Raw genomic sequence first — 26,202 nt, 5'->3', positions numbered from 1 at the left:
CAAAAAAGTTGATCTAAGAGGTCTCCAGGGCTGTCGCACACTGCACAATTTGCTTCTTCCTTTGCTACAAAGAAATAATTGTTTTCAGTTATTATTCTGTACAAAACGATGCACAATTCCAAGAACTTAAGAAAGCCAAGAAATTCTTTAACAGTACTTAATCATACAAAACTTGATCGTTCTTAAGAAATTCAAATTTAATTAATATACTTAATAACCACTCTTTTAATTTGGTCTTCTGATACACTCAACTAATCTTTTTGTAACAAAAGTACATTCATTTTAAACCTTAATAAAGTCTTACCAAAAGAAATAGTTTTACTCTCCTTAAGACAAAAAGAGAGCATTAAGATTAACTCTTCTTCGGAACAAGTACAAAATAAAGCTCCTAACAGATTTAAACCTATTATTTAGCTGAAGCGTTTGCAATATTGTTGCTCTAATTTCAGTTACGGCAAGTAAGCAAGTCTATTGATTTGAACTAAATCCCGATGGAAGAACCTCATGAGCAAACCCTTCGCCAGTAAAATAAATAAATAAATTTAAACAAACAAACAAACAAATAAATAAATGAATGAATGAATGAATGAGTGAGGGAATAAGAAAGAGAGAAATACTAACTCTGCTGTGCACCACTGTCACATTTTAAAAACAGAAGGGTATGAACCTGCATCTTTCTCATACCTGAACATACCTGAATTCTTGGGTGAATTGGGAAAATAGGTCTAAACAGAAGCACTCTGAAGTTGATCCTGCCACAGGGCAGTTTTCATAAAATCTGGTGAAATTGTGTCAGTTGAATACTTTGTACTTACATCTTTCAGGAGCCTGATCAATATGGTCTGGACAAAGGAGGGACAAGTTACTGAAATCCTGAAATGTGCCTGCTCCAGCAGCACAGGGGTAATGGTACATCTGGGTACATTTCTCTTCACAGCATTTGATAGTGGCTCCAAGGTGCTTACAATATGCACATCGCTGAAAACCAAACATAACACACTGTTCAAAACCCAGTTTTTTCAGCTAGACCTGTTCCCCAGCGTCATTTAACGGACAAACATGTTGCCCAGTAGGAAGGAGTAAACTAGCAGACAGCATCTTTCAGCAGCACTCTCGTATCTTTCCTATTTGAAATCTTTAACAAAACCCAGTCTAAATGCACTCCAAGGACCGGGATTCTTCTTGTCACAGAAAAGAACTTTTCTTCTGTATGTTATCTAACCTGAGCTATGTCTTCAACAAAGAGACTTGGAGACTTACTCTGCGTAACAAAGGCAGACCACAGTACCCTGTCAATAGGCTGTAAATAAATCCCACAAAGCTCTGTACGCTGTAATGTAAAACTGCAGACGCTATAATCAGAAATGCAAATGGAAATGAAACATCATGCTCTACCAAAAATCTTACTGACATTATACAATTCTTTCTGGGATGATAATGCATTACACAACCCATCACTTTCTTCTCATCTCTCCTTTCAAGGTTACACAAGTAATAGCATCAAACTTTGAGAAGTCATAATTACTATTAAAGACCATAGTCACATTTGTAAAGAAATAATTTCTCAGAAAGAACTACCCAATAACCCTTGAGTTGTTTAGTCAAGAGGGAACAGATTCCACTGGTCCACTTGTAAAATATCACCCACACCTTCCTGATTCAGTTAATCAACCTTTTTTCCTTCTTGGATTCGTTACAGTCCCTGAAGAACTGTAACACGCTTTTGCACTTTTTCACCAAGGCAACAACAGTTTTTAAGGCTAGAGCAGAGCACCGTAAGATGTGGAGTAAACTTAAGAAGAAAGAGGTCAGCGGCTCACAGGAAGACATACATACATAAAGCAACAACTGAGCTTGGGGACTCTTGTTTTTCATAACAAAAATATAATATCAATGCTGGCATGTTTGGTTGCTAGCTCTAGTGTCAAGTAACATCCAAATATGAACAGAAACCAACCGAAAAAAAATTACATACTGCGTCTGCTCAATTCTTTGAAGAGAGACAGTATTTATCACTGTCATTCTTCTGTTTCAAAGCCTGACATGAAATTAGGCATGAAACAGTGCTACTACAAGTCCACAGATACCAAAACCAGCCTGTATGAAAACAGAAATCACAAAGCTGCCTGTGTTAACAGCTACCTTGATATCCTTAAAACCAGATGAAATTTACATCTCCAGGAAAATATTTGCCTGCACCACAACTCAGGGACAGGAGAAAGAAAAAAATATTAGTTTATGCTAAACACAACCGCAGCCTAAAAAGATAAAATGCTTTGGAACAGAAATTAAAGCAGGTCACCAAGGACAGCTACTGCCATGTTTCTGAGCTACCACACTTAGTCTAATCTTCAGATCTGCAGGACTTCTCACCTCTACTCCTGTCTCTAACACCTACTACCGGTAGGCAAAAGATGTATTCCGTTACTTGACTAGCTGAAATGCAGAGGAGAGGAGGGGCAACAAGACAAGCAAGCAATTACACAGAGTTTCTCAAGCAGGTGAAGAAGGCAGCAATAGTAATTACACTGAAGGACTGCCAACAAAACCAAAGTCACGCAAAAAATTTGTTCTAGGAACCAATATACTCAGTAAACACTCGCTGAGGATTGCTGTGAAAGGTAAATCCTGAATGTAGACGTGAGATCATGAAAATATACCCCAAAGCCTCCGACTTCCTGAACTACAGCCGCACACTGACCAGTGCACAACTCCCTGCACGAGCTGGTACTCGACGCTCCCACTGGGGCCCAAATTACAGCTACGGCCCAACTCTCACTGGCCACACGTTTTTCAAAGATATTCCTTGTTTAAAAAAAAAAAAAGCAGGAACAGGAACTTGGAAGTAGCTAAGGTCCAAAACATGTCCCTCAACGAAATATTCAACAAAGACTTTTTTAGATCCCATAATTAACCTTAAGAATTACTTAACTGGGAAAGAAAATGATGAAAAAACTCCAAGCGCTCAAAGACTACAACGTTTACTGGCAATAATGCATTAAATAGTGATATAAACGACAGTTTTAGACATCACACCTGTTTTTCAAAACTATCAATCAACAACGGTACATAACAACATAAAATCAGAAGATATCTTTTCCCAAATGTGATATGACTAAATGATGAAATTACTACAAATGAGCAAACTACAGGATTACTGCAAAGCCTTGGAAAATGTTAATGTTGATTTAAGGAACCATGTAAAGATGCTGGAAGAAAAATGGAAGCCCAAATTACATTTAATTGAACCCTTCAAACCCATCTGCTAAACTGCACTGGCAATGAAAAGCATTTGGCAGCTAAGTAAAACACACACTTTAAAAACAATGTGGTATATATCATCTGAAGCAAATAAAAAGCACAGAATATCAACATTTCCTGAATTTATAAGAGAGATAAAGCAGTCTGAAGAAACAAATGCCCAAAGGGATGTTTTTGGCAACAGCTGCTGATGAGAAGAGTTACATTTCCAGCAGTAGAAGCCAATGCTTCTTTGAAACCCGGCCACACGCCATGACCCCAGAAGAACAAGTAAGCAGCTATTACAGTTAACTGATTTCCACAGAGAAAGGAGGCATGTGAACAGTGAACTATATTCGTTTTTAAAAAACATTAAAAGTTCTGCTAAATAAAGTCAGTAACAAATACTACTTTACTACTCCAGGGCTAAAATACGGCATCAGGACAGTAGGAGGTGGAAGGAGGAAATAAAGCACATTGTCCACGAACTGGAAGTGTCTTTGCCACAGTGGATGAGGACAGCATTGGGCACGGTACGGAGTCCTCAGTTTCCTTAGCACGAGCAGAAGATAAAGCGTTATGTGAGGGGGGCAGAAGGTGAATCCGAGGTACAGGAAAACGGTAAGCTGTCAAAGTAAGTCCTACACTGCTTTATTCATGGATCAAATAATTTTGTAGTCCTGTTCTACACAAAAACAACTTTACAAGGTATAAAGAGAGATAGTTCAGTACTTATTCATAGTACATTCAATAAAATAAACATCACTAAAGCAGAGTCAGCAGACTGTCTCTACTCAAGAAATCCTTCACTGGTTACCAACCACCTTCTTTAGCCAGGTCCTGCACTTGCCTACAGCAGCAGAGCTCTGATACTATCCAGACATCTGCTACTTCTTACTATTTAATTTCCATAATTTAAAACTGTTTTTTCATACAGACAGAAAAGGACCTCGTTTTCAAAAGCAAATAGTTATGTGGTCTTTCAATTGTCATTCTGAAATTCCCTTTATTCACTAATCCCATTGGATCAAAAATGACACTGTTATACAAATACAGTAAAAGAGGAAGAACTAAGTGATTAATAGAAAATGATAGAAAACCTGATCGATCATCTCTTCTCTTTTCTAATATGTACATGCTCCACTAACTGGAGTAGCAGGAACCCTGAAGAAAACGTCCAGGAAGACAAAAACTTGTACCGCTGGGCTAGAATCCCAGTTGCACCAAAAATCAGCTGAACAAAAAGGTGAGCTCTGCCTGTGGCTTAGAAGCTCGGGTGAACATCACGAATGGTGCTGGCCTTAATGGAAACAGAGGGCCAAACTGGAAAAAACAGTGACAAGAGAAACTATCTGCTCTTTATATCCTTCTAACCTTCCTCCATGATTTAATAAAAATAAAATTGACAAAAGATGTATTCCAACTTCACATCAACCTTCCTGCTGCCTCCATACTTCGAAATACTCCAACACTCAGTGCAAGTTCAAATGAAAAAGAGATGCCTGTGCTTATGATAACATAAGATTTTATTCAGATGGTACGAAGAACAAATCAGAGGTCATATTTACCATTTTTATCATTATTTTATTGCCCTTATAATTACTTTATAGTACTACTGTCGTAGCAACTGGACAGATAACAACCCTATAGAAGGAAAGCATTAAGGAAGGCTAAAATAGCAATTTTGCATAAATACTTAGTTGCAACCCAATTAGTACAGTAAAGTTAAATGTTAGCATTAGGCATTGGAAAACATTTTTTAATCAAAAGGACAAAAGGGCTTCACTGATTATGAACTACTTTGCTTAACAAAGGTCAATTGACAAAACCTACAATAACAATAGGCAATTTTTATTTTATGATACTATACCCAAAAATGCACCCAAGCCATCTGTCCTTACTTAAACAATTTAACACATTACTGTAAGAACAAATTTCAAAATATTTAACTACTGATAACTGCACTCAAACAAATCTGCGACTAACAAGAACTGGACCGTAGCATCCTGTCATCAAGGAGACTGCAAAGAAATTTTAGTATAAACAGTGATTAATGTCTTCTCTGACAATTCTGATAATCTACAAAGATTTCTTCATCATCTAGAAAAGCTCTGCATTGCTTACAGATGCTAACCACTGTCAGCACCTCTAATGTCAAACACACTATCTTAAGTAACAACAAGTATTTAAGAGCACAATGAAATATGACGGCAACATAAAAAGAATTAATGGCCTTGAGTTGAACTTCTGATTAGAAAAGGTGCAAAATACCACTAATAGCATTTCCAGGAGTCCTCGAAATTACCTTCTAGATTTTCTATTTTGTATCAATCACAGAATCACAGAATGTCAGGGGTTGGAAGGGACCTCCAGAGATCATCTAGTCCAGCCCCCCTGCCAGAGCAGGATCCCCTACAGCAGGTCACACAGGAACGCGTCCAGGCGGGGTTTGAATGTCTCCAGAGAAGGAGACTCCACACCCTCCCTGGGCAGCCTGCTCCAGTGCACGTCGCAACTTAGGAAATTACTTGAATTTATAGCATGTAAGTCAATCAGAGGTCAGTTATTATTGTTCCTCAATTCCTAGCATATACCAAAACTGAAGAAATTAAACTTCATATTTCTCTCTTGTAACTGTAATCTAAGCTATAATGTTTTTTATCAGAGAACGTACGTATTACAATTTTACTACAGTGTCCACTTCATGCTCTGAGTACTCCAAAGAAGCTTTAAAAACTCCCTAAGTCTCAATTTTAGAAATAAACTACCAAGTTTTGCTTCTAAAACTGCATGAAAAAACATGTGGCAACCAGAAGAAACGCAATCTGGCCAAGGTCAACACACGACGGAGGAAGGCTATATTGCAATTCAGAACTCCTGACTGGATACCCCATCTGTCCCTGAGCTGCCCAGTTACCTATACAGGAACAAAGGCAAGAGGACACAAATGATGGTCACCCAACACCTCAATCAGTGACTCAACACATGTAATCAAGGTAGAAAAGCAAAAGTCCCTTTAAGTGTGGCGATTTCAGGCTCTCTATAAATCACTACTTTGTTCCTCCTTCCCACTAGCTGCCTCCTTTTTCCACCTTTGCAAGAAAATACATTAAGTAAATAGTGTGGATGTCAAGACACCTAAAAATGGGGACAGTAAAGCCTTCAAGTTTGGCAAGGGTGCTTTTTGTGATAGTTGTGATAGGTGAATAACCTGTAAAAAGCAAGTTTGCCAAGACAGAGCATTTTTTTTATTTGAAACCTGAAATGTGTAGAGGAAAACATGAGAACCTTACGGCTCACAAATCCTTCCCCACACAATCTGAAATGTTCCAAACCCTGTCTGTTCAGAAGCTCTACCGAAGGGTCTGTGGGCCTTGAAGCTGTGTTCTCCTCAGCGGTATATAAGCTGGTGGGATAACTTGCAGGCATACAATTTCCTCTGCTTTTGCTGCTGTTTTCACACTTTCATGAGGAAAACCATTTTTTTCATTCACGTCCTCGCTTTCTACAAGATTTAGGATAATGTAAATGTTTTGAGTGAGCCTAAGCCTTCCCACAGCTAACAACCAACTATTCCCTCAATTCTCATCTAATATCCACCATGACAGAAGAGCACACACGAGCCTGTTGTTTAGTTAGCATGTCAACAATGAGAAGGTCAATAATGTTTAATGTAATTTAAATTGTGATTAGGCTTCAGCATCGGCAACTTCAGGACAAACAAGGCAAGAACAGAAATCATCAGCTCTGGTTTAAGGCTGCTTTTTGGCAGGCTCAGAAAACAGACTATTGTGCCAGTTTCATTTGATTCATGCTTGGAAGGTCTTAGAAGTATGTGTAGACATTTCTTTTTGTTGGCAGAGCACAGTCTGAGCCACAAATTGTTGGAGGCTTGAAAAAAAATAATTGGAGGAAACATTGCTACACGATTGTTGTTTAATGATCTTCTCCAGGCATCTGTTACTGGACACTGCGGAAGATATTGGGACGAAGTCAACTTTCTGTCTAATCCAGCACAGCTTCTATGTTCCTAAATCACATATAATGGTTCTGAAGTGGCTTAAGTATTGTACAGGTTACAGCTATGCCACCCATCCTCCGTAGCTACAGGTAGGCTGCCGTAACTACACTTGGAAAGCCAGTTAACAAAAACTCAGTGAAAGGAGAACGTACTGCTGATAGTCACGCTGTGCTTCCAAGTGACACAAGGCTTGAGATGAGGACATCTAAACTTCAGGCTCGAAATTTTGCATCTGAGCCAAGTGTTCAAGCTCCCACTACACTTACTAGAGACTTAGTATATGGAATTTACTTCACTGCAATTCATTTGGCCAAACAGTGAGTCCCATTTTCAAGCTCCACTGACAATGCCAGCCAGATCTCTATTGCCTATAATTGGAATTTAAGCACAGCTCACAGGTAGACACATCCACAGGGAGATCTAAATTGAGGCGACAGTCTTGAGCTGAAGCTTGCTTAAAATATGCTGACAGAAGTTCTCTACTGGTAACACAGTTAAGTCCACAGCAAAGGTTTCGTCAGCGTGGCACTACCAATGAAGTGATGTGAACGTGTACTGCTTACAAAAACTTCCATATAAATTCTGTTCTATTCATGTCAGTTTTCTGAATGATAAGAAGTTGGGCTAAAGCTTCACATAATATATGCCTCAATTCTCTTCAATGCTTTTGGAAGACTTAGTCAAAACTTTCCATGCATTTCCGAGAATAGAAAATTCAGTAAGAAAAACCTTTTGTTTATCTTAAAAACAATCTCACTCACAAGACCTGTGATTTTGCAGGAATTTTAGTGTGAGGGATGCAACTTTTGCCCTTACCCTGCAGATCTATCTAGATGTAAACACATTATAGAAAACTACTTTTTTAATGCAAAACATTTGCAAAAGTTTGTCAGTGAAAAATCACAGAAAAATAATCAACTTTCATTGAGTATGGATGATCCTCTCCAATTTCTAGCACTGGTGGGACTCTGTACCTTCTGCAAAAACTGCTTCAGTCCAACACGGATTAGAGAGAGGAAGTCTGTAATAAATACTCTAAGCCTAAGTACAATAAGCCACTGGAATGGAAAGCAGACAACCCTAAGGCTCTTGATACTACTGTCGCTTAAATCGTCTGAGGAATGAGAGTGTCCACTACGTAGGTAGATGGACAAATAAGGATCAAAGAGACAGAAGGGAGTAGCTACACTGCGTGAACGAGTCTGATGAGACCAGGAGGCAAAACCATGGATGGAGATGGAAGCTGAGGAGGGGCAGGGATGATACTTCAAGGGCCAATTAACTAAAACTGAGCATTAAAATTGGAAAAGAGTTGAGGGAACTGATGTGCTAAGATAAAGGACCTGGTGAAGGGACAGATCTCAAAAGGAACCTAGGGAAAAGGGATTAGAAAGTTTAAGGAGAGGGAATGCAGAAAGAATGAGGCAGAGTGGAACCATCAACAAAATCAACCTGAAGACACAAGGAGGAAAACTACATTTCCTCTGACTCCAAGTGCTGTATCACAATCACTTAGCCAGCTGGTCTGCAGGTAACCATAAAGGTTTTAAATCTGCAGTTTGGGAAGTCTTGCCTTTCCCTTTTTTTCCCTGGCACAAGGACAGGATCCAGTCAGTCAGTCACAAGGCAACACGCTTACACAGAGACACAAAGGCATGAGCAGGCTCACATGTGCACAACTCTAACTATGGACGTACGCGCAAATACAAAAAGGCTTGCAGATCAAACATGCATTTAGTGCATAAAAGAGACTCTTCAAAAGAAGTCTCTGCACCAAAGAAGCAGAGACTTCACCCTCTTTTGCACAGGGGCAAAAGGGTACACATTGCAAAAAGTTGTGGCTTGCTTGCGGGAGAAAAAAACCAAAACACTTAAGATAGGCAACTGAATTGTAGAATGATGACCTGCAGAACAGATCTAGTTTCAGTTCTCTCAGAGAGATAGGATATTGGGCAGGGCACTAAGTAAAATTTTTCTAAAGCTTTTTTAGGCCTTAGCCTTACAGTTAAAAACCTGTTTCCCTCCCACACCCCAAAAAATACAGTCTTGATTTCTACATAGATTGTGCACTCATAACTCCAACAGTGTGAGGAAAGAACTGCAACATCAATGCAACTTTTTAAGTAAGTTTGAATATTTTTGAAACTCTTTCAATTTGTCATCCAAATTAGCAGATAGTTTTTAGTTATATATATATATAAAAATTAACTTCTCTTGGGGAAAATGAAGCCTAAGATGCATAAAAAGGCCACATAAATCTGCTATTTCAAAAAAATTATAGTTATTTACGTGTTTGTTATATAGAAACATCATAAAAAACTGATGTGGAAATGAATAATTCTTCTCTTTCAGCAGTATCTCAATAGTCTAGATACCTAAATATTGAACACTGAAAAAATGTAATACTGAAGAGGTTTTTACTCAGACAGCAGTGTCGCATCTCATGGACTGAACTAGGCACTAGCTGTTCTGCAAGTGATCGTATAATCAAAGACTGCGTGATCAGTGCCCAAAGGATATTAACTGCATGCAGACAACCTGTCTTCTGGCATGTCCTAACTTTGTGTGGTTGATTTTACGGTCTTAATAATGCATTCTTTTAACCAAGATTTTGGAGGTACATTAACTTGGTTTAACAGAAAGCTAATGTCAGCAGAAGTCACTATAGGCACTCAACGATAACCTTAATTTACAAGGTAATAGTAAGGTTAGAGTGACAAGGAACTCTGGATTATGTACAGACATAAAAAAATACAAGAATTTCCTGCCTTTAATACCTTCCTCATTAGTGAACACCTCCTTAGTATTCCTTCCCCACTGACTGCAATCAGTACCTTATTGTTCATAATTCCTATTTCCTTGGCTGTTCCTAAATTGCGCTCTCCAAATGGCATGGAGTCATCATAAACAAAATCCTACATCTTCAGTTCACTAATTTTTGTAAATTGAGCTCAAATAAAGCAATTAGATGGCATACTTTGAAACTACCAGCTTGAAACATTAATATAATTTCTTTTCTAATAAAAGCTTCACATGTTTCATCTGGCTGGGGCTTTTAGGGTTTTTTTCTATTTGACTAAATTAGTCACTTACCCATATCTCTCTCACTCCTCCTCCCAAAACATGGTATCTCCAAACATTATATAATCCTTTTTTTAATTCACTAGCTACTCAAACAAACAAATAAGCTCCTTGCCTTTCCACCCTATTCCACCGCTGACATTCCTCGGGCAAGCATCATGAAGAGCAACATCTCAACTTAGAATTTAAAATCCTGAAATGACTGGTCTAACACGAGCAGGTAATTCAGCTGGTGTTCTGGGGTTCAGGAAGGGGAGGATAAGATGAGGCTGTTCATTTCATTTTGCAGCACGCTGCCTCAGTAGCTTGTGAAGAAAAAAAGCTGCCAAATTTTGTAATGAATTCCACAGAACATTAAGTCTGATGCTTAGCAGAAGCCATAACTGTTAAGTAAATGATATCCTTTTGATGAATACCCTTATTTGAAAACAACATTGATTCTTCCAACCCTTTAGCAGTGTCCCAAAACAGATGTGCACAACTGCAAATTCTGTTTGCTTTCAGGTTTACGAAGTGTGATGACATTTTTACAATCGCGCATGAGCCCTTTTACCCAGGAGTAAAATAAAACACAATAATTCTTCACCATCTGTTTGTTAATTTTGCATTCATTTAATTTTGCATTTTAAACTAATAATCATTTTCTTATAATATAGTTTGTTCCACTAGCAGAAATTACAGCTGTTCAATTTCAAAAAGAATGGTTTATAACAGTATACAGTTTTCTTCTAAATACTTCAATTTTTCTTAATTATAGAGATATTAGTGCCATCGAATGGAAAGAACTGCCAGGAAATAGTGTTATGCTTTATATGTCACAGATTCCCTTTGTAAATGTACATATTTACTTCTGCTTCAGCATCAATTCCCACCTGGTCTCTTTTACATTAAAATTCCTTTTCTCCACTACAAGATTCTGTGTGGTTTTTAACGTTGCTATGTATAACAGACTTCTGACACTCTTGAAGGAGTAATGCACAATTAGGTGAAGCTTCTGTTTCATACGTTGCACGTAGTCAAAACGAAGCATGTTCCTATTTCTTCATAATGCTTAATCTCTAATGACAAGCTAAGGTTTTGATATTTTTATTCTTATCCAGTTACAGCTAAACTAGGACTGGAATAAAGTCCCAAAAGCTTTTCCTCACAATGTTTACAGTAAAATGGGGAAACCCCATTCCTTTATCAAAAGTAGAACTGCATTGAAGTAACATGAATAATACATCAGAACTAGTGAAGGCGAAAATAATTTGGGTCAACAGAAGACAGAGACCCGGAGAAAGAGCAGGAGACAGCCCGAGATTCTGAAAGTCACATTCTGAATTCTGCACTAATGCTCTGGTCAGCACATTTTGCTGCTGCTCCACACAGACCAGGCTGCAAGCCCACGGAGCGGTTGCAAGTCCTAAACAGAGGTTGTCCACATGCTAACGCGGTGGAAAGCTGACTTCACTGTGGTTCCTAGGCTTAGCAATCAGAATCATCTGCAAATCAACTCTTCAAAAGACACAGGCTGCTCAGCTAATTCGCGTGAGCGGTCCGGTAGTATTACAGAGACTGTTGAGACGGTTCAGCCAATGAAGATTCAATTACTGTTTTTCTAAACCCAATTTTATCTGATGGCACGGCAATCAGCGTCACACAATCAGCCTCATTCTGGGTTAACAGTGCTGTCACAGTACCAGGGTGAACACTTCACTAAAAACACCCGTAAGGCAAGAGATGGTTTACCACAAAATGGATTTCTTCCAATTAAAGGAGTTCAGCAAAGGCTGAAAAACACCAAGCTGGTGGATAAGCCTGCAAGAGAGCACTCACCTACAGAAATGAACTTCCGAAAGTACCAAACACAACAGGCTCACATAAAATTAAGAGCAGAAGAATAACCGGACATTACTGCGATGCTCAGCTTCTAGTCTTACCAGAATCTTGAGCATTCTGACCTTTTGGGTTCTCGGATGAGTGAGCATTGCTGCCAGGTCCGACCTTTACTGGAGGATTTATCCATCACAACATTTTACATCTGACAGAAAGCAAACATTCTGGAGGTGCCTAAGGCACGTTCTGATGTGATGGATGCGTAATAGTAAGTCTTCCTGAATGAGAGCATTATTCAACACGTATTTCAAGTTCCTCTCATTAAAAAAAATTCACCTGGTATGACATTTGGAAAACCTGAAACTCTTACTTATTCAATATATCCGATCGATCTACATTTTGGAAAATGAGAGTTTTTCTTACAGAGCTCACAGAATCACAATAGTACCTGAAGTGTCTTGTACTTTTTCTCTCAAAGTCTCTATTTGCTTTTAAAGGTTTATGATTTGTCAACACATCTCCCTGGAAATACCATACAAATAACACCTAATAATGCCATAACAACATGCAGTAATTGAACTGAAAAGAAAAAGAAAAACAAAAGAAAATAAATACCAGTATTTGCTCAGGTATCTGACAGCAGTTTATTTAGATCCAGATTCACTATTTACTCTGCAGAACCTGCCACTCTTCTCAGTCCTTTGCAAGGCAATTTCATAGAAAAGTTGAGAGTGGGGAAATTTTTTGAACCAGAAGGCAATATTATTCTATGAATTAAAAATGGGAAGCAAAAAGGCTAGATGTGGAAATATCTGCGTTGTCCTAAGAAAACTTGCCTAGACTGCAGATTGAATACGTGTATTCCCATTGTACCTGAAGTGAGATCATGTCACAGCAACATACGTAGGGTATATCAAGCTGTTTTACCAATGTTAAGTGCTTCAGGAAGGAAATACTTACTGATTGATTTAATAACAACCCCTTTTCCTCCCAATGTACTGAAGGGGAACATGACATCTTTGAGAGAATACATTAATATCACTGAAGAAAAAAGAACACTGGTAAAAAAGCTTATGGTAAGTTAATTTGAGAAGAAGCCACTTCATTCTTCGACTAATGTTACTAAATAGGATTCTTATTATTAATATTCATGACTACGATTCATGGCACACCTCCTGCAGCAAATATACCATCGTCTACCTCCTTTTTATTCCCAGGTCAGATCTGCAGAATGGACAATTATATAAATAAAAATAAACAATATTCTTTCACACAAAAAGATGACTATCAATAGTAGTCCAGATCATTACAAAAAAATAGCTTTAATGCAAGCAATGCCCGTATTTATCACCAAGTGTTATGCACTCACACACAAAAGACACTTGGGTCCACATTTGTGAAGATTCATAAGAGGCCTCTCTCACGCGTGATTTGTTCCATGTTATTAAAAAAACCACTCAAGGACACCTGCATTAACAGCACTACTTCATACTGATGCCTGCAATATTTATGCTCAATCTGCAACTCTGGGACAGAACTTACGCTAATGGAAGTCAATAACAAATTCTGCAGGGAGTTCAAAACTATTTTTTGCTAATGGTTTGATTTTGCAAGCTGCTGAGTAAACCAATCTCAGAAGCAGTTTTTAGGCGACTGCTTAAAAGCAAACTGATGCCAACAGACTATACAAGTACTCCTGAGTTTTAAATGAAAACGGTTTGTATGATTTTTTTTAAAGGATGGGTGAAAACACCAAATGAAAACTCAGCAGGAAAAATATTACTCACACTCTTTTAATTGGAATACTCAAAGCCACTTCATAAATTAAAAAGTTGGAACTTTAAAGTCCTCGTTCAAAATAAGGCACGTAACCCACATTCATGAAAAATTTGAAAGACATGCTTAAATAAAATACTGTTTAATAGGGAAACTGCTACGAAACCAAGATTAGAGTCAATTGTCCAAGACTAACCAAACATGCTACAGCTCAGCATATATTCCTGTAAGTTGTCCCACAGGGCTCTTTTTTCCTTTTATTTACATGCCATCTATTGAAGAACAAGCTACTGAAGGTAACGAAGATGTCTTTTCACTTCTATAGTGCTCAAAGCATAATGAGGGCCCATCCTTGGCTAAAACTAGTATTAACGACAGGAGGCTTAGTCTTTTTTCATAAATGTAACCATCAAACAAAGGCAAAATTAAACCCTTAAGCACTAACATTAGAAAAAACCTTATTAGCTATGAAAAAGACTAAATAGAAAAAAAATTAAATAAGAAGCATCCATGAGTGATGAGGTAGTAAGGTAGGAAAATGAGGGTTGCATTCAAATACCTACAAAAGCGATATATAACTCTCTACAGGCTTACTGCTGGCATGCTTCTTAAGAGTTGGGTATGGTTTCCTGCCTTTTCAAAATATAGAGAGAGCTCTAATTTTCTTATCTGTTGAAAATATTAATGAGATAATAATTAAAATAAATTAGTAAAGCGTTTTCATAGATTTTTAAAAGACCAATTTGTTATTTCTTTGGTCCACATTTAAAATTTAGGGCATTGTATTGACCTTTTCTTTCCTTTGTAGACCTTGAAGGACTATGCTAGAGCCGCAGAGCACAGAAAGACAGGGGAAAGGGAGAGCCCAAGTATCCATAGTCTCATGCTCTACAGCAAAGCACCAAAAAGGATCAAATTTCACCAGAAAATTGAAGCACTAGCTGAGGAAGAAAGTACAATCTTGATTTAAGAGATAGTGTGATTTTCCTGCTTTCTTTGCTCTTTGGAGATCAGGTTCCTCCCGGTTTTAATACATAAGCCCCCAAAATAACTTAGTGCACAGAGATCATAAAATCTTGAAATGAAATGCCCAGCAAGAGAGTGCCACCTCAACATGAACTAACATGTCACTGCCTTAATGCTTAGAGTAACAACTGAGAAAGACACCCGGGGTGGGGAGAAGAGGAAAAAGAAGATAGAGAATTTCTTCTGGCATACTATGAAAAAAGTGTTTTCTACTCAAATCATGCAAAAAAGGAAGAAAAGGTCTTTGTGGAACACACTTCACCAGTTTGGAACACACACTAAACAACTTCACTTCAGAGCTTTCAGTAAATTATTTCAGTGAATGTTACTGAAATAAAGGAAACCTGCACTGGAAATTCCTTCAGGAACATAAGCCCTTTCATGTTTCTCAGCTGGGCTCTTCAGCTTTCATTGCTGGGCTACTGCTGCGTCTCTCTCGGTCTCTCTGTGTGCCCCTAGTCCACTCTGTCTGCTTCCTACCCCTCACAGACTGCCCTCAGCATCGGCAATGCCCATCGTCTAGTCAGCATCAAAACCCTCTCAGAAATGTCTTTGTAGCAACAATCTCTCTCGCCCCATTCTAGTACCCATCTATTCGACATCTAGAGTTCAAGAAAGGTGCCTTTTTCAAAGCATTCATCTCGAAATATCCACAGACTGAAAACTCTGAAGGCTGAGTCTGCTTTCCAACTCGGGTGCCAGGGGAGCGCTCCTGGGGAGAGCTCCCCCAGCCCCACGGCAGGAAACCAGCAGCACCACTGCAGCCGGAGAGAAACAGCAACAGTTTTGGCTGAAACATCAAACGCTTCCCTCTGGACGAAGCCACACGAACTGTCTTAAGGAAGGCTGTCTCGTACTGCCTAGGTAAGCCAGTCTTCTCCCTCCTCGCGTGTTACCACGTTCCAGAAATGCAGTTATTATGGGACAGATCATTTATGTAGGTTCACCTGACACAAATCACATTGTGCTTCTGTTCAGGTCTGCAAAAGCGTAGGGTGAAGCAGGCCATGAAGAAATCGTATTCATGCACTAGAAAAAAAGACTGGTTACGGAAAGCCCTGTCTTACTCTGAATGAAGTTTATTACTCTAACCTAAAATGTTAGAATACACACACTAGTCACTGTCTTTGCAACAGCTGGCAGGGGTTAACCTCTGACACCTACTTTTTTCAGATCAAAGAAGGAACAAGATACAGTTTCACTCTAATCAATGAGTGTGCACTGATAATATTACTTGCTATGCAGATATATTATTATGTTTTTTTCCCATATACTTGGAAGCAAAAAGGTAGGGAGGCAAACAAAGCTGTTACTTCACAGAAGGCTCGGGACAAAACGGATCAAAAGAAAACTCTCCAAAAACTGCATCGGTTTAAAAATGCACATCTTTTCTTCTGCTTCATTTAAGACAAATATGCTTCTGCAAACTGTTGTTCACAAATTAATGCCTGCCTTCCTCTTGTAAATAGAACCAGCATGTTGAAGACGATATAAAAATTAACTATACCTAAACTGTCTTCACATTATCATGTGTTCCTTTTTCTAATCAACAGGTCAAAATCGCGATGGTAATGCATTACGAAGCAAGAAACTACTATAGAGACTGAAAAGTCACTTTGAAGTATTTGTACTTGTTAAGAATCAAACTCCCATAACAAGAACCCAGAAAAAGCTTTGTGTCAAACACGTTGCCAACATCTGGCACATTCAGACTTCACTGTATAGCAGCATATAAAGAGGACGGTGCATCTCTCAAGAAAGGAATGTTTTCTGTTTCCTGATATGCTAATTTAAAAAAGTGCTGGGGATGTGTCACATAGCCTTGAAATAAATATTTCTTCACACTTGTAATACTTTTCCACTCACAAAAATTCCTAAGACTTTTAAAATGCTGAAGCACAGGACTAGCTCCTCACCGGCTAGCTCACTTGACAAGTTACTCAATACTACAGAACTGAAATAATGATCCATCTAAAAACTTGTAGGGAAAAATCTCCACAGATCAGCTATTCAATCAACAAACTTCAATCAGACCATCACTATCAACATTTCTAAACAATCTCTCCCTCAGTAACATACACAGACTTACTTGAGTATCAAAGTATTCATGAGTGCGCAGTAACTATCTCAGAAACAGCAGGAAAATAAATGAAGTTTTCTTTCTAAGTAAACATAAAATTCATGATTAAAATCAAAAGTGTTTAGACTTTACATTAGCCCCATTTCTTCCACATGCTACTGCCTCTCACTTCATGATCATACTGCTCAGACAGACTACTCCCATCACAATTCTTTCATACTTTTAAATCCATCACTGAAGATCCACATCCAAGCGTGGAGTCTAATTAGATCCCAAGGTATCCGTACCTTATGTGCCGAAGTAACTACAAAAACCTGTTATAAGGAGAGAAGCATACAGTTCTTAGTCAGTGCTAACAATTACTTCATGTTCCTACATAGGAGGGATACAGAAAAACGTATTTTATTTTGTAAAAAATGTGGTCTATGAGACAACTGGGGAAACTGAAAACTGTCTTTTGAAAGCAGAGTCCTAAACTCTGTAGTTCTAGAGGTGTCGTTTTTTGATAGGGAACAAAATTCCTATCTATAAGAACTGTAATTCATTTTTTTGTTTTATGTTTCACTACAGAGGAAATAACAAAATGCTAAAAATCCCACCGGAAAATCTGAAACAAAAAAAAAAAAAAAAAATCCTGGCAAAAGTGACTATAGAGTTAAAAACCACTACTGGCCAAAATGCTAGCTGGTTGTTTGGGGTCTTTTTGCATTTGCTTTGGCTCCTAGAGTGAGATTATAAGTGAAAAGAAAACAGGAAAGTGTTTATTATTTCTCAATAATCGTAGTAATTTCAAATGTTGGCCACCTTCCTTTTTCTTTCTGCTTGTTCTTATTTCTTCCCTCTGCCTGGCTCCTCTATTTTGAGGTATGCTTTTCACAGCAGCTACTACAGGATGATGATTTCAAAGGAACAAGTGTGCCATGATAAAGTTTATTTTCATTCGAACGAACAGTTGAATCACTGTTCGTGTAGTGGTATCAACGAGAATCAAGTTGTAAATCTTACTATGAAGAGGTTCTCAAACTGCTAGATCTGCAAAAAAACCGGAATACACACACACAAGTCCCATGGCAGCTCGTGAACCTGAACAGATTTACCGAAGCCGTACTGACATCATTTATGGTATATAAAGGTGTTCCAGAAGAATTACATGTAGCAAACCAAAACCAACTATGCCAGTCTTAAGACACCACGGCTGCTTTGCAGAACTTGGAAAATACAGTTATAAAATAATTGACATCGCGTTTCTGATGTCATTAATGAGGTGGAAGAACAGCCCGATTCACGTTCTCCAAGACACAAATGATCTGGCTTCAGGTGACCAAAATCCAAGCTGTACAGAGTAACTCATGGAAGATAATTTAGTGTCAAAATGCTAACAAAGCTGTATCCTTAGTCACTTCATTGTTCCTTGAAATACAGAGCTTGTCATCACTGGCAGAGAAATGTGTACACACCTCTAGAGAAACTCGAAAATAAAAAGAGAGTTATTCACAGAAAACTGAAATCCCCATGTTCCCCACTGCTGAACAGTTGGAGTACTTTAAAACACACTGGGAACCGAATGAAACTACTAAACTGACCAAAAAGCATATGGAAATGTCATCTTGATGACACGTATGTCACTATTCCTCTAGTCTTTCTCTAGCACATTCTGTGCTGGAGTTCCCTAAGAAATAGCAACCCATAAAAAAGAGCAGAGATGTTATTTTGGAAGAATATTTCCTGCAGCGCTCCCTCAGTTGCAAGACAAAAGTAACTACAGGAGGAAAAAACAAAACAAAAAAAAAATCACCTCAGTAAGATGAAATCAGACGCCACTGAACAGAGCAGCCAGGTAGTCACCCCCCGAACTGAAATGAAGGAAGACGAAGAGAAGCCAAATGCCTTGTGCGTGCAAAAGTACCATAAAAAAATTAAGAGTTGGGAGAGGAACTTCTGAATACCAGCGCTGCTCATTTAGTACCACGTTACAAAGCCTCCTCTTGAAGGATGGGCAAATACAGAGGGCTCTGTCCAGAAATCCAATAAACTGTGACAGATGATGTTCTTTATGCATTCTCCCCAGGCTTTAGGAATTACTAATTCTTCCTGTAATGACAAAGGAAGAAGGGAGCTTTCAGAGCACCAAGGAACTGCAAATCCCGCACTCTATCCCAAAAAAAGAGACAGTTCTATGCGCTCTGTTCTGCTCAAGTCTCAACAACACGAGAAGAGTGTTGAGGCTAAGGAGTGAAGATACTTTCAAAGTATGGACAAATACTTGAAATAAAAAAAAAATTATAAACATTTTACGTGTTTCCCAACTTGTCCCTTTATTTATTTCTTTATGGTCTAGCTTGGTAAGCATCATGAGAGAATCAAGTCCTGAGCAAAGACTTAAAAACAGTAGCTGGACAAGAAACAGTTTAAGTGAGATATTTAATATGCAGGCCTCGTAACACTGCCCCAACTTGGAAGCATCTGCAAACGGAGCAATCTCCCACCTCTGGTGACAGAATTCAAGGAAAGCTGCCTTAGAAAAAATTTTCAAGACTATGTTACCATGTGAAAAGGGCTTAGAAGAGAGAGGAGTGTCAAAACAGCAGATCATTTTGAGCCTGGAACAAGGCAAGATACTATTGATCAGCTTTCCTCTGTGCAAAGCAACAACTCCTACAGTTCTCAGCACTGCTAACACGCCAAACACTGCCTGCAGAAACTCAGCAGGAGCAGAAAACAGCTGCCTCGTACAGAGAGAAAATTCTGTCCTGATTAACTAAAGAAAAAAAGACAGGTGGGAGAAGATGACAACAATTTCTCAGGTGTCTGGCTGCAAGAGTCTTGGTCCTGAAGAAACACTTGACTACTACTGGAAAAGTGAAGTCTGTGAAGTAGATAAATATGCACAATGCTGTACAGAATTTCAAAGTAAACAGAAATCCACGTTTTATAAAACGGAAACAGACTAGTACCATTATTTTGGAATGACTGCTTGAGACACTTCATTACTATCATGTTTCCCCTATTCAGTTTTTAATCAGATAGGAACCTCCTTCTTGGCTTCCATCAACATAGTTTTCTTTAACTTTAGTGTCCTTGGCAAATTCTCCCAGACTTGTAAACGGCTTTCTACATCTTATCAGAAGAGAAAGCTGGCGGGGAAAGTTACCACTGCATTCCTTTCTTGAGTACAGTTTGTTCAAAAGTGGTTCAAAAGTGTTATCTACTAAGTCTTCTTTAAATTCACTTATTGATTTGAGATACTTACCTATTGGAGGAAAAAAAGCAGAAGAGCAGAAAAACAGAAGACCAAGGTAAGGCAGAAATATAGGAAAGTTTATTATTTCCTCAGCTAACCGTAGAGAAACAGCCACCTACTGAGTATATGTAAAATAAACAAGGAAATTATAAAGCAGTATGTAAAAATACCTGAAAATATTTCAGAAACCACTCTTGTTAAAAGCTGAGCAGATGCAAGCTCTGAAGGCCTCCATTTTAAATAGTAATTCCAGTAAGTTCACACTTAGAACTATCAAAAAGCAGCAGTTAAGAAAGTGTTAAGTTTGAAGCCAGAAATACAAGGAAAAGCAGAAATCTCTGCTTGCCCGCATCTATTCGGGGTTTTTTTCAGAAAAAACTCTGATCTCTGTTCAGTTTTCTTTGCTTAGTTTATCTTACTATGTCTCCATTTCATACTGTCTTTGCATCTTACCACAAAGATCTGCAGAAACCCCTGACTGATAAAAGTCTGCCTTCATAAAGCTGACAACATGACAGCTTCTTTACTAGGGTAAATGTAGAAAGTAGAGCCTTTATGAATTATAAGAAAACTTAGTTAAGGTCTAGATTGAGCAAATCACTGGAAGTTTTCTCTCCTCCTGTCTACATCACAAAAAGTTCTCTTCTTTCAAAACTTGAGACAACATTACGCCAAAATCCCATAAGCCTATTAAAGCAGTGGGGGAAGGAGCTGCCCTGTCTGGGTGCTCAGGCTCTTACCTACTACACAAACTTCGGGGACAAGTACGCAAACTCTTAAAAGTCATCTTGGGAAAAGCTCTGACACACTTGTCACCTGGATGACCAGTTCTCCCTTACGACTTTTTAAACTTAGAAAGTGGTTCTGAGAAAATCCATGACTCTCGCCTGCCGACACAAGCAAGGCAAGCAATGAGCCAAAATTAGTCACTTGTGCCACCCATAAGGGCTTGAGCTACCATAAACTTAACGGTATATTCCAGCTTTTGGCAGTTGTTATGCAACAAGATGACAGATAAGATTTCAAACACATCACACAGACAAGTACGTGAACTCATTAATATTAAAGAGAGGCAAAACGCAAGACTTGGAGAGAAAGACAAAAGAGAACCCACCGACGTCTAGACACAAGTACATGTAACAAACTGGTCAGATGTCTCTGCCAGGCCTTCGAAATGAGTGAATCAAAAGAAAGAACTGAGAAGAAAGACAGGTTAAGCAAGATATTCTGTGAAACTTGCACAGATACCGAGATCTCCGCAGTACTGTATTCAGCCTTCAGCAAACACGGGCCAAGAAGAAAACCAAAATGAATTAACAGACATACTTTGGAACAGGTCAATGAAATATGTCCACACAAGCTTTATTAATGCAATCATGAGTTCAGTGAAGCCAAATGGACATCTCAACTGGTAAACAGAGTAATGAGAAACACTGTCATATCCACTTAAAACAGATTTGCAAACAATAGGCAGCCTAACTAATGAGAAACATGAACGTAACTTACAAATTAAAGAGACCCTCAAGGTAAGAACAGCCCTAAAATGCTCTCCACAAATTAAAAGACATAAACCAACAGACTATGCTATGATGAAAAAGTTTGTTACATGTCAAAAATTAATCTGTGTAAGAACATAAGGTAAAGAAAACGTACTTTCCCAGCTAAGGAAAATGTCAGGGCTACAGACCACATCATAAACTCATGTCATGCCAGAGGGACTTCCAAGAAGACAGAAATCCCCAACCAAACAACAACAAAACCCAAAGCAAATTTGGTGGCAAGTAGAGGAAATAGCATGCAGCTTGTTTTTATTTAAACTATTTTTCTGTATGCCCTGAGCACATACTTGCATCTGTATTGCCAAGAGTATTTAGATCATTTGACTAGAAATTTGCTTTTAAAATGCAGTAACATCACACTAGAAAGAAGCCCAAAATTTTAGCAAAAGGAAAGTACATACAGTTGTAAATGCTAAAACATACATTAATCTATTTGCTATACCTTTCATTCAAAAATTTTATAAAATACTTAAGGCAAAGAAAACTTCTTCCCTTCACTTTTTCCACTATCACATAGGATAACCAGCACCACCTACTTTTTTGGGCCTTGTTTAGCTTAGTGACAGGTTAAAAAGCAGCAAGAAAAATCACTATCAATTACTACAGCCTGAACACAAGCAAAACCAGGATACTTGGGCTCCAAGCCAGTTCCAGGCAAACTCTTCCAGCAGGCCCCACATTGCTGCTCCATGGTCAGGAACAGAGAGCTACAGAAGAGTTTAATCCTTACTTCTTGAAAAACAAAACAAAAAAAATCAACCCCCAAAAACTAAAAGCCAAAAATTCCCTTGTGTGATCGTGGGATAAAGATGTCTGCTCTCCCTGTGGATGTCACAAGAAGGATAAAAGAGAATAACCAAATCAGCATCATTCTTTGCTGGTTGACTGCTGTATTACAGTAAAAAAAGTTTCTCAACAGTTCCTGCAAAGGCTGGAATGAAAATACTCAAAACGGCACTCAGTTCAAATTTCTCTCATTTCTCTGCATTGCACTGAAACATATGCAATGGGTATCTAATAATTATTTGCAGAATTTTAGAAGATTAGTAGAGAAGCTACAAAGCAGCACCCACCAAGACAGGGCTAAATGGCAACTATCACACCAGAGAGATGCAGCATTCTTCAAGAATTCTTATTTAAATATTTGCATTAGAACATCTACTTAAACTTAAAACGTACTGACAACATAAAGGTGAGGCACCACCACCCCGAGGCACAAGGGAGGAGCAAAGTATCATACAGAGAGAAATGGAAGTGAAATAACAGAAACAAGACGAATTTCACCAAAGCAAAACACACACTTGAACACTGCAGCATGGATTTTTGTTAGAAAACAGAATGTTATGGCAAAATTACTACAGATGGGAATGAACTGATCACAAAATTACTATCAGCCACCAGCACCAGCCAGAAAACCAGGGGACAAAACTTTTCAGCAATGAAATTTTTTTTAAAAAAAAGAAATAGTAATGAATTTTGGCTGTTCTTTCCATTCTTTCTCCAATTTTTATACACAGACACATACATACAAATGTTCTAACATCTTCAAGCTCATCTAGAACTTAACACTGTCAGGTTCATATATTCTGAATAACCTTCTATTTTGAAAGCAGATAGCCAGAAAACAAATTATCCAAAGCAAAGCATTTATTCAATATAAGTACAAGGTGCAAGGAAAGCGTAGAAGGCACAAGGAAAACTGTATTATGGCTGGCATTGAAGGACTGATGGAAAGCAGCTTTTTAGTCCACGCACTGGAGAACATTTATTGGTAGCCTCTATATTGTTTTTTAAGTAATGTAATGCATAAAACACATGAGGAATCAAGGAAAATATAAGCCCAAGCATGATCATGGGGAAACAGCAAAAATATGATAATATAATTTCAGAATACAAACTGGCAAAATACCTAGCACAAAATACCTCTACCTAGCACAGCATTTGCTAATTTGAACTCAACTCTTCTTTTGTCCGTATTTTTTTTTGGGTCAGTCAGCTAATTCCTACATTCTAGTTAACTCAGAATGAATTAACAATACACTTCATGCAATTCCATAAGCATTTTAATAAATTGCAACAGTAGATTTCATCATGAAGGCCTGTCGAAAGAAATCTTCCAACTCCACCCCTATTCTCTAACTGCCTTGAGCATTCAAGTCTCTTTACTCACTTCTGTGCTCCCTGAGACAACAGCTTTGTCCACGTTCACCGATAGCTGCTCTTCAGTCTGGCAGGCTCCCAATGACCACTCCGCACAGCGGTGATGAGCCCAGCAATGACCTAATGCATTGTGAAAGAAAAGGAGTTTTGGTTGTACAACTCTGTCAAGCACTTCCTCTAAGCACGAGACTTAGTTCTAGTAGTAAATACTCGCCAGATAAAATCAACGGTCTCTCTTCCTCCTGTTTTTCTTATAGCAATGTTCAATGCCCTTACTATCATGCACTGAAGACACTGCAGTTATCAGACACTAAATATGCTGCAATTTTCTTTTACACATAGCATGCCTTCCCTTTGTATCAGCACATTCTGTGTATGCGTCTCTAATTTTCAGATGCCTGATAAAGCAATCCCAACAGCGGTGATTCTATGACTTTATGATTCTGTATAGAATGTTTGGGTGAGACACACCCACAGAGTTACATGTGATCTTCTATTTCACTGTAGGCAACATTTGTCTGTGTATCTTTCCCCAGGTAACACATGATAGGACGAGAGGAAACAGCCTCAGGTTGCACCAGAGGAGGTTTAAATTCGTTATTGGAAAAATATCTTCACCAAAAGGGCTGTCAAGCACTGGAACAGGCTGCCCAGGGAAGTGGTCGAGTCACCATCACTAGAGGTCACATGAGGTTTTAGAATTCTATACAGAACTTTTAAAAGCTCAAAATACACCATGAACAGAAACATCACATAAAGGACTTAGAAAACTGTATCAGTACAACAAACACACTATAGAGATATAATTAGAAATGTTTATCTAGATAATAGGAAGAAGTCTCAAACTTGCAGAATTCAACAAGTAGCTCTTTAAAAGTTTCTGAATCGATTCTGGGAAAATAATGTAAATGATGCATACTTCCAAGGAAACTGGAACAGCTTTATACTAGATTAGAAATGATGCTTTACATTAGTTGTTGAAATTAGGTATTTGGCCAACTTAATCATAGAGCATCAAAAAATCTCCCCCAAATATCTCTGTAAGGGATTAGGGAGAATTCCCTACAAATAACAACTTTAAAAAATTAGACTGATTAACACCCCCTCACCCATACACACACACTGTGGTATAACTACTTAAATAGTCAAATGACATTTTTTGTTTTTAATTAGACTTTTAAATGAGTTTCCACACTCATGAAATAGTAATACTTATATTATTGCACAAATACATTTCCGTTTTTGAGGCAAAATACATGACTGCACTACTGGCAACAAAGCGTCTGGACTTTTCTGAAAAAGTAATTCAGAACTGAATAAAAAGAGAAGTTCCATTAAAATGAAAGAGCAGATAATAAACTAGACAGTTTTCTGATAGAAAACCTGCAGATACTGGAAACATTTAAGTGTGTTGTGCCTCTACTGTTCTAGCAATACCGCTCTTGCAAGTTTTGTTTCATTATTTCCGACAACTCGGCATTAGTAGTTGAAGATTAGGTAAAACTACAGGGTTGTGACTTTTAAGAACTATATTAAATTGCATTACATTTCTTTCTCTTTTTCTTCCCAAAAGAGAATCATGATACTGAATATATTGCCACCTGAACACTAGTTCAGCACAAATATCTTCCCATGTAACACTGACAATGATTCTTTCTAGTCCTTGAAGACAAGACTATACAAAAACACCACCTAACATTGGCAAAAGCCATGAAAGCATCATCAAACACTTGAAAAACACCAGAGCACAGAAAACCAACAGCTGAAAAACTTTACCGACTGTCACTGTAGCTACTGTGCTACTACTGGCCAGGACAAAAAGGAGGATAGCCATGTATCTTACCTGTTGGCTCAAATAAGGCTTGAAGATCAATGTCATCCGGTAAGCCAACTAAACTGAGTTCATCCCAGAATTTGACAACCTGATCGTCAGAAGCAGTTTGGGTGCTCACACTTGTACACGATGCTATACTCGATCGAGACCTGTATCGGGGAGCAGAAAAACAAAGTTAGAAGTTCTTTGTTCAATTAGCTACATAATGGTAAATGAACCAAAATTCAGGGAAAGCGAATACTTTTTTCAGATATGATAAAACATCAATCAACATGAACAAAAGCTTTTCCTCCTCATACTTTAGCCCAACATTTTTTCCAAAACCTAAGTTTTCTGATGAAGCTACTACTCAATAGACTACAAAAA

At 38.3% G+C, this 26,202-nt stretch overlaps 1 protein-coding gene across 1 annotated transcript; it reads right to left on the bottom strand.

Moving 5' to 3' along the window:
• Nucleotides 1-13: 13 nt before the first annotated feature.
• On the bottom strand, nucleotides 14-25,985 carry LOC104272955 (the record flags this gene model as incomplete). The annotated part of the gene is made up of 4 exons (XM_009868081.1): nucleotides 14-64; nucleotides 816-978; nucleotides 6,598-6,745; nucleotides 25,846-25,985. Coding segments are annotated over 4 exons (502 nt in total), but the record flags the coding sequence as incomplete, so codon positions are not given.
• Between the last annotated feature and the right edge of the window lie 217 nt (nucleotides 25,986-26,202).

Source organism: Apaloderma vittatum, unplaced genomic scaffold, assembly GCF_000703405.1.
Source record: "Apaloderma vittatum isolate BGI_N311 unplaced genomic scaffold, ASM70340v1 scaffold32774, whole genome shotgun sequence".
Classification (NCBI taxonomy): Eukaryota; Metazoa; Chordata; class Aves; order Trogoniformes; family Trogonidae; genus Apaloderma; species Apaloderma vittatum.
Note: the sequence above shows the minus strand (reverse complement) of the source record. Positions and strands in the feature narration are given on the sequence as shown.